Raw genomic sequence first — 10163 nt, forward strand, 5'->3', positions numbered from 1 at the left:
GTCTATTGACCGTCAATCTAGGGGTTTTCTTGACGGGATGCAACCCATCTCGTCCCTTTAAGCTGTGCACCCTAACGGCCTTAACGAGGCCACTCAGGTGGACATATAGATCAGATTTTAACTTTTATGTTTATGTCGAAATTACTTTCTTCTTTTTTTTAAATATTATTAAATAGTACGATCCTCTCTTCTTTCTCTTTATTTATTTTTGGACTGTCCTTCTAAAATGCTGCAAATTATATAAATATTCGACCGAGCAGTCAATTTTTTAATTTTTTTTGCTTGTAACTTCTTCTTCTTCTTCTTTTTTAATAAATTCTATTAATAAATTTTACTAATTGCTATTTTCAAAATTCTGCCCATTTTCAACTCTACCCACCGCCCCCCCCCCCCCCCCCTCCACCCCAAGTCAGGTGACCGATCTTATCTAATTTCTTTTTGACCACCCGATCTAATCTAGCGACCAAATTTAATAAGTAGAATTTTCTTTATTAATTATATTAATTAGAGATGCGCATCAAAATTTTAAAGGCCCACTATTTAATTTTTGGATGTAAATTTCAAAATTGTCTGCTTCATTTTTTTTCTGTCCCAGGACAAGCCCCTGGCTATCCAGAGACAGGCCCCGGGACGGACATGTTCGAAACTCTAGTGGTATATGAGCATGTAAAAAGTATTCTCACTCGCACGCTGATCTCAAAGTCCGATTTCTGATGCAATTACCGGTGTCCTTCACACGAACGATGTAGATCTCAGAACTCCGTCCATCCTGGCGAGAACACAAAACGGACAGTTCGTCTCGAAAACGTTTTCCACTAACACTGTATAAAATAAAATTTATAGAGTTGTTTGTGTACAGCAACATGGTTACCACCAACCACACAAGTCCCGCAACTGCTTCCTCGCGAGCGTTGGCATATTCATCAGGGGTAAACGAATTTTCATATATCAAATAAATACAATATGGCGTCGTGCAGACGACATAGGTAAAACTGACGAGCAGCAACATGACGGTAAGAGATGACGCCTGTCTTCGTCTGGATGAGATTGAAGAATCGTTCTGAAGAGTCTGTCGACTGCTGGAGACAACTTTGTGTATGATAGCAATGTTACAGAATGTGAGAATGGATGACGGAATAACACTGTATATACACAAATCAATCCAGGGCCAAATGAATACTTCAAAGTTGTAATAAGCATCATTGATTTGTTCACAGTGTTTGACTTCCGTCTCATTATCTATCATCTCAACATAATTCCCAAGTCCGTAAAAATAATGGGAGTTCAGCATCGCGAAAACCAACATGATAGTGGCAATAATGACATAAGTATTTCGTTTTATACATATGATTTTCACTTTGTGAGGAAACCACACAGAGAAGCATCTCTCCACGGTCACCGACACCAACAGCCAGGCTGACGTGTGGGTTGTCCAATAGGCTCCCCATGTGTGGATCTTACAAACTACAACGCTATATTCCCGAATGTCGTACTCTATGAGGTATATGATCCACCATCGCATCAATCCCATGTAGAGAACGAGACTGTCATACACAGCCAAGAATCTCAGATACAAAGAGGTTGTTGTTTCCCTCATCGATGATTTGGACAGAACAACGAATGATAAGGTGTTACCCACTAGACCCAGTATCAACAGACACGGCGACATGTATTTCCAGAGTGCCACCGCAACTTTGTACTCCTCTAATTCCTGATAGCCTTCTGTCGTCATTGTACCAACTAGTTTTGTTCTTTATGAAGTATCAGTGGCGAAGTGCAATCACTGAGTAAAGTTATTTTGTTAAAAACGTAGAATTATTATTGTATATTTAATCCAGATATTGCACTCCAACATTTATGTTATCAATCCACAAATGTTCTTCTGGTTATGATACAGATGAATTACTAAATGTGGCGTTCATAGACACAACCAGTAGGCGACAGATTTTAAAATTACATTCGTTTCAGCACTGTATTTGTTTGCAGTTGAATAATAAAACAGATGCGGTATATCGTACAGCAATGCTCAGAAGTAGTTAATAAAAGAAGATGTGCAATATTTACACTATTGTTTGGCGTTTCATGGAACAAAAGTCACCAGTATTATGCATTGAACATTTCACAATTCACCATCAGAATGAAAGCATCATCTAGTGTGTGGTTGTTTTATAGAAAGCAGTAAACTAATAAACACCCATCATGACATTTCAGACCAACAGTTGCCAGAGGACTGGTCTTTGCTTTAAAATCGATTTTCTGCTCACCAATGGAGTTCCTGAATAAAAAAATTTAAAAACCTACTTGTTACTTATAACCATCAGGTACAGCTAGTTAATATTCTATCCGCATAAGATGAGCCTTAAGCATGATAACTATTTTGTTCTAGTATGGGCGAAAATAAGAAAATCCATGAATTGTTATCCTCAGTTATCTCTATACATCGTCTTCCCTTAAAGGGACATTCCTGAGTTTGCTGCACTTTTTAAGATGTTATCGACTAACATAGATTTTTTAACGATTGTAATTACATATCATATATTTTTTTTTTCTGCATAAAATATTAGTGGATGTATATTAAACGTGTTTCTGGTTGTTCTACTATTTGTACTAGGTTATATTTCATTTTATTTCGTACGTACGAAATTATTTGAAGACAAAATCCAGTTTGAGCTTCTTACAAATATTAAGACGAACAGAAACACATTGGATATACAGACACTTATACTCTAAACAAGAAAATATATTTAAAGGGACATTCCTGAGTTTGCTGCAATTTTTAAAGGGACACACCCTAGTTACGGCTAGTTGTTAACCATTACGGCGTTGTTTTTCGCTATTAAACCCATTTTTTCACAAATAAAATTGCACTTTACTTACCGTTTATTATTTAGAATATACATTTCCATTCACCTGAAGTGTTTTTTGGTAATCCTGGTAATCCTGGTGTTTGTAATACCACAAAATACATTTTTCGTATTTCTTAAAAACGGACGCACGTTTGAGGAAAAAACCGTTGAGTAGACAAGGTCTAATCTATTTTTAGAGGGGTATTTCCATTTCAATGTCACAGACGTTGGTATACCACGTGACCGTTATCATTTTGGTTCGGTTTGTTTTCTCGTGCACGGTTCGCCCAATCAACATCCGATTTGTTGTTGTTCATTTGTGAGATTTTTCTTCACAGTTCGTGAACATTTTCAGTAACAATAAAGTTCAGACAAGTAAGTGTCTCAATACAAAACGTTACAAACCCTTAAAACCAATAATTTTGCTAAGTCTTACGATATCTGGAGAGGGGATAGAACAGGACAGAACAGTTGGAACATGTCCAGGAGAGGTGAACGAAACGCACCCCAAGTCTGTGAAATTTGTCGTGACGTAGGCATTGTTGTGCTTCGAGCGACATCTACCGGTGACATCAAAATACTAACTTTCAAAATTATTTCAAGCAATTGGGACATGGGGATTCCCATGGTATTTATCGATATAAAACCTGCTTTTTCACTCCATTTGATAAAAACGTGATCTAAGTGTGTTACAGGTTTGTAGATTAACCAAATTATAATTTATTTTCGCTGGATGGAACTAGGGTGTGCGGCTTTAAGATGTTATCGACTAACAGAGACTTTTTAACGATTGTAATTACATATCAAATATATTTTCCTGCATAACATATTAGTGGCTGTATATTAAACATGTTTCTGATCGTTCTAATCGTACTAGCGTAAATTTTATTTTATTTCCTAAAATATGTTTTTTCGTACGTACGAAATTATTAGAAGACAAAATCCAGTTTGGGCTTCTTACAAATATTAAAGGGACATTGCCGAGTTTGCTGCATTGTAAGATTTTTCCGACTAATAAAATATTTTTACGATTAAACTTACATATTAAATATATTTTCTTGTTTAGAATATCAGTGTCTATTTATTCAATGTGTTTCTGATCGTCTTAAAGGGACATTCCTGAGTTTGCTGCAATTTTTAATATGTTATCGACTAACATAGACTTTTTAACGAGTGTAATTACATATCAAATATATTTTTCTGCATAAAATATTAGTGGCGGTATATTAAACGTGTTTCTGATCGTTCTAATATTTGTACTAGGTTAAATTCCACTTCATTTCCTAAAACATATTTTTTCGTACGTACGAAATTATTTAAAGACAAAATCCAATTTGGGCTTCTTACAAATATTAAGACGACCAGAAACGCATTGAATATACAGACACTGATATTCTAAACAAGAAAATATATTTAATATGTAAGTTTAATCGTAGAAATATTTTAGTTTTCGGAAACATGTTACAATGCAGAAAACTCAAGAATGTCCCTTTAATTCGTTCACCTTTGACATTCAAATTTAGAAATACTTTCATTGGTACCGTGGTGTCCTAGAACGTAGTTAAAGACAATATTTCTCGGTAAATATCACACACACACACGTGTAGGTATAATGGAAACTGATTACTGATGGATGGATAGATAGATAGATAGATAGATAGAACAGATGTTTAACGACACCCCAGCACGAAACATACATCGGCTATTGGGTGTCAAACTATGGCAAAGGCAAAACATTAAGTAATGATCAAAATCAATATACAAATTCAACAGTTAAATTAAAACAGTGTAAAGAACTGTGTAAAAATACAAACATCACAGATAGATAAAATTAAAATTTAGAATAAAAGTCAGTATCTCGATGAAATTGTAATAAAAGTTCTGGATGGAATCGAAATGACTTCATCACATTTCTTTGTCCAAATATATCTTTTCTAGTTTCTTTGAGATGAGGACACAGCACCAAAGTGTGGCGTACCGTCAAAATACACCGACAGTGCACACACTGAGGTGGAAGATCCTTCCTCAAGATAAATCCATAGGTCAAGTATATATGACCGATGCGAGCACGACACAAGACTATTTCATCCTTCCTGCACTGCCTATAGAAGGACTGGCTTGACAGCATGAAGCTTCTTCGCAACCGCACCGTTCCAATCACTTTGCGAAACGATAAATTGGTTGATAATATGTTGAAAATTGATTACTGATGGATATTGAAACATTATAATATTGTTTTGTTACAACATAGTTTTAGAACTGAAACATACAGACTTGGACAACCATTAATATCGAAATTTGGGTATTTCATTAAAGAATAGAACAACACTGAAAATGCAGCTTAGGTCCGAAACGATCCTGTTTTTGAACGATTTCCTAAAACATTTAAAATCAGATGGAACATTATGTGGCACTGTCGATGATGAAACACATTTATTGAATATAAACTTTCCACATTTAAATCTCTCGGATCGATCCCCGTCGGTGGGCCCATTGTGCTATTTCTCGTTTCAGCCAATGCACCACGACTGGTATATCAAAGGCCGTGGTGTGTACTACCCTGTCTGTGGGATGGTGTATATAAAAGAACCCTTGCTGCTAATCGAAAAGAGTAGCCCATGAAATGGCCACGGCGGGTTTCCTCTCAACATCTGTGTGGTCCTTAACCCTATGTCTGACGCCATATAACCGTAAATAAAATGTCCGTCGTTAACTAAAAATGAAGTAACTGAACAAAAATTAGTATATATTGGTTTTGTTTACTACAAACTTCATTTTATGGAATTGTATAAAGTGACGAGAAGTTCTGAAGTAATAAATATTATTCAAACATGTGTGTTTATACTTGACTGTGAAAATGAGAGAGGAGACACAGATACAGAGACGGAGAGAAATAGCCCATTGTCGCTACAGACACTACTCTTATCATATCAAAAATGCAATGTTCCAGACAGGACAGTGCATACCACATTTTTATATTCAACTGGTTGTGGTGGGAGAGAAAAAAAGGGGCGGAGAGAGCAACAGAGAGAGAGAGACAGAGAGAGAGAGAGAGAGAGAGAGAGAGAGAGAGAGAGAGAGAGAGAGAGAGAGAGAGAGAGAGAGAGAGAGAGAGAGAGAGAGAGAGAGAGAGGACATATGTGCTTTAATACCACATGCCTTTAGAATCCAGTTTGTCCATCCAAGTAATAAAAGTGTTCTTCTATAAGAGATAATTTCCACAAATTTTGTATTTCGGCAATTATTCCTGTTAGTGTTACTCAGACATACGATGCGTATTTCAGATTTACGTATACAAACGAGAACACAAGCCAGACTGTTCCTCTCGAAAACGTCTTGCACTTACATGCGTCGGGAATCAACTGCTTGTCCACGTGTGTTCACCGTTCAGAGCTAATTTGTGAAAATGTTAGAGGTCTGTCCTAATTTCAAAACCGGGTTTCTGGTCCTTCACACGGACGCTGTAGATCTCAAAACGTCGTCGTTCCTGGCGAGAACACAAAACGGACAGTTCGTCTCGAAAACGTTTTCCACTAACACAGTATAACATAAAATTTATACAGTTGTTTGTATACTGCAACATGTTTACCACCAACCGCACAAGTTCGTCAACTGCTTTGTCTTGAGGAGTGTCATATTGGCTGGGACCAAGCATCTTTTTATATATCGAATAAATACAAAATGGCGTAGTGCAGACGACATAGGTAAAACTGGTGGTGAGCAACATGGCGGTTAGAAATGATGCCTTATTTCGTCTTGATGACACAGATCTGCGCTGGATGCTATTTCCACTGGAGGAATCGTTCTGAAGAATATGACGGCTGCTGGAGACGACTTTGTATATGATAGAAGTATTACATATTGTAAGAATGGTCGACGGAATAACACTGTAAATACACAAATCAAGCCAGTGCCAAATGGACGCTTCAAATTCGTAATAATCGTCATTAATAGATCCGCAAGGAATGATGATCGTCTCATTTCCGTTTGTTTCAATATAATCGACGAGTCCGTAAATGTAGTGAGCGTTTAACGTCGCCATAACCAGCATGATAGTGGCGACGATGACATAAGTATTTCGCTTTGTACATATGATTTTTACTTTATGAGGAAACCACACAGAGAAGCATCTCTCCCCGGACACCGATACCAACAGTCACGCTGAAGTGTAGGTTGTCCAATAGGTTGCCCACGTGTGAATCTTACAAACTGCAGAGTTATATTCCCGAATGTCGTAGACTGTGATGTATATGATCCAATGTCGCATCAGTCCAGAGTAAAGAACGAGACTGTCAAAGACAGCCAAGAATCTCAGATACAAAGAGGTTGTTGTTTTCCTCATCGATGATTTGGACAGAACAACGAAGGATAAGGTGTTACCCACCAAACCCAGTAACATCAGACACGGCGACATGTATTTCCAGAGTGCCACCGCAACTTTGTATTCCGCTAATTCCCTATTGTCTGGCATGACCATTGTACCAAATATTTTTACTTTTTATGAATGGTCAGTCCTTTAAACGGCGAATAGTAATCGCTTACCAAAGTTATTGTGTATTTAATATGGTATTATTCTATATTTAAGTCCAGATATTGTACTCCAATATTAATTTGATCAATGTTCAAACGTTCTTCGTCTGTTTAAGGTACGGACGATTTACTATATACGGCGTTATTAGACGCAATTCTTACCTACAACCAGTAGGCGACAGATTGTAAGATTACATTGGTTTCAGCACTGCAGTTGTAGTTAAAGATTAAAACATGCGGTATATCGTACAGCAAATGAAATCCTTACAAAGTATTAAGAGCAGATATTCAATATGTCCATTATTGTTTGGCGTTCCAAATAACAAACGTCAGAACAGTATGATATATCCATCTGGTATTTAATATTTATATAGAAAGGAGTAAACATTCATCATGATTTTTCGGACCAACAGTAGACAGAGAAGAAGACTGATTTGAAATCGATTTCCTGCTCACCAATGAAATTCCTGAATTTTTAAAAACCCCACCTGTTTATTACTTTTAACCATCAGGTACAAATATTTCATATTCTATGAGCACGAGATGGGTAATGAATGTAATTACATATCAAATATATTTTTCTGCATAAAATATTAGTGGCTGTATATTAAACGTTTATCTGGTCCTTTTAATTTTTGTACTAGGTTAAATTTCATTTTATTTCCTAAAATATATTTTTTTTCTTACGTATGAACTTATTTGAAGACAAAATCCAATTTGGGCTTCTTACAAATATTAAGACGATAAGAAACACATTGAATATACAGACACTGATATTCTAAACAAGAACATATATTTAATATGTAAGTTTAATCGTAGACATATTTTATTAGTCGGAGACATCTTACAATGCATCAAAGTCAGGAAGGTACCTTTAAAAAAAACAAAAAAAATTTAAAATATAAAAAATTTTATAAATGGAAATTTAGTAAATTTGTCTGTCATGCCCGAGACGTACTCTGTAATAATAACCCCTTGCAAACAGACTGAGTTAAACTAGTTTAGTAAATAGCTAAAGTTGATAATAAACAGAATCTTTGTTGAATTATTGTTTTGACCCTTTAGGGTGTATTGATAAATGTTTGTGGGATAAAGGGGCAGTAAATTGTGTGCCGTCCTAAAAATAGTAGTTTGACTAGTCTGTCTGCAGGAGGTAAATAAGTATCGGTAATGACCGCATGTACATGCATTTATTACCTTTTACATAAATTTCATGCGTTTTGATTGGTCAGTAGCTAATGCATACTACAAGTACACGTGTCATTTGCGGGAAAATACTGAATTTGCCGGGCTGTACGAAATGTCACGTGATTTGCTCGACTGGTTGTACGAAAATACATTATTAACAGTGTCAACAAGGATTCCGGGTGGGTTCAACCTGAAATCATTTCAAACCCTGTGCTTTGCAAAGGGAGGCAACTCTTAGCGCCTTATTATCTTGGGTGTTTTTAACGTTTATGATTATGATCGTCAGCCAAACAAAAATATTTGTCATGTTGTACTAACTTGTAGAACCTGTAAAAAAACATGTCACGTTATTACTTAAAACATTTTCTTGATAATTAGTATAAGTTCTAATACGGTAATTGATTACGCAATGCTATATTCTAGCATTAGCTTTTAATACGCGAAAAACTAAAATCGAGCACATGTTTTTAGCCAAATGTGCTAAGAAATCTTCTAATAAACAGTAAAAATAAGATTTACCGAGTTGTGGTATTCCCATTCGTAATGAAAGAAAGAAAGAAAGAAATGTTTTATTTAACGACGCACTCGACACATTTTATTTTACGGTTATATGGCGTCAGACATATGGTTAAGGATCACACAGATTTTGAGAGGAAACCCGCTGTCGCCACTATATGGGCTACTCTTCCGATTAGCAGCAAGGGATCTTTTGTTTGCGCTTCCCACAGGCAGGATAGCACAAACCATGGCCTTTGTTGAACCAGTTATGGATCACTGGTCGGTGCAAGTGGTTTACACCTACCCATTGAGCCTTGCGGAGAACTCACTCAGGGTTTGGAGTCGGTATCTGGATTAAAAATCCCATGCCTCGACTGGGATCCGAACAAATTTAATCAGTGAGGCGTGTTGAAGAACATTTCGTTGGTCTCATCCGCAGTTTGTATTTTCGTACAACCAGAAGGTGTATTTACATTTTATTATTTAGAATATTCATTTTCGTACATCGGAAGTGGTTCTCGTCATCCACGTTTTGGTAATACCCACAAAGGCAGTTTTAATCATTCTAAAACGCACGTTCGTCTGAGAAGTAATGGCTATCGAGACAAGGTTTAGTTATTTTAGACGGTATTTTCCCCGTTAAAACATCACAGACTTTACACTCCTATTATAGCTTTATCCAAATGTGTTGCAGTGTGTAGATGAAGTACATTTAGTGTCTATTTTCACGGCCTGAAACTAGGGTCTCTGCAGCACTCGACTGCAACAAACTGCCATGGCTGGTACCGATGATCCCGTGTCTTTTTTCACATCCACCTTGAAAGATATTGCAGAGGAAACTATTCCTAAGACTTCGGCAGTACCGAAGCGTTTCAATAAAACATGGTTCAATGAAACTTGCAAAGATGCAATCAAAGGGCGAAACAGGACCCTCGAAAGGTTCACGCATTGCTCAGGCAAAGGCTAGTAAAGCCATCAGACAGAGTAACAAATCATCTTGGAGAAATTATGTCTCCAAGTTGAATTCTCAAACATCTGTCTGAAACAGGATACGTAAAATCAAGGGAAAATAATCCAATAATACAGTTCGCCATTTGTCTA

At 36.6% G+C, this 10163-nt stretch overlaps 2 protein-coding genes across 2 annotated transcripts; both read right to left on the reverse strand.

Annotated features, from left to right (window-relative positions):
* Positions 1-679: 679 nt before the first annotated feature.
* Positions 680-1732, reverse strand: LOC121379093 (G-protein coupled receptor 183-like). The gene has a single exon (XM_041507563.1). The coding sequence runs from the start codon at positions 1730-1732 to the stop codon at positions 680-682; it is 1053 nt and encodes a 350-aa protein (XP_041363497.1).
* Positions 1733-6255: 4523 nt separating this feature from the next.
* Positions 6256-7323, reverse strand: LOC121379102 (B2 bradykinin receptor-like). Its single transcript, XM_041507575.1, has 2 exons — positions 7040-7323; positions 6256-6733 (listed from the first exon to the last, which is right to left on the reverse strand). The coding sequence occupies exons 1-2, from the start codon at positions 7321-7323 to the stop codon at positions 6256-6258; spliced, it is 762 nt and encodes a 253-aa protein (XP_041363509.1).
* Positions 7324-10163: the final 2840 nt, after the last annotated feature.

The sequence above is a fragment of the Gigantopelta aegis genome, chromosome 2 (genome assembly GCF_016097555.1).
Source record: "Gigantopelta aegis isolate Gae_Host chromosome 2, Gae_host_genome, whole genome shotgun sequence".
Taxonomy (NCBI): Eukaryota; Metazoa; Mollusca; class Gastropoda; order Neomphalida; family Peltospiridae; genus Gigantopelta; species Gigantopelta aegis.

What these genes read in the sequence shown, in the direction of transcription:
- LOC121379093 (XM_041507563.1), bottom strand. Translation starts at nt 1,732, where the DNA reads ATGACGACAGAAGGCTATCAGGAATTAGAGGAGTACAAAGTTGCGGTG.
- LOC121379102 (XM_041507575.1), bottom strand. Translation starts at nt 7,323, where the DNA reads ATGGTCATGCCAGACAATAGGGAATTAGCGGAATACAAAGTTGCGGTG. An exon ending in GCAGTTTGTAAGATTCACAC is followed by an intron (nt 6,734 to 7,039) that starts GTGGGCAACCTA and finishes GTGTATTTACAG; the next exon opens with TGTTATTCCGTCGACCATTC.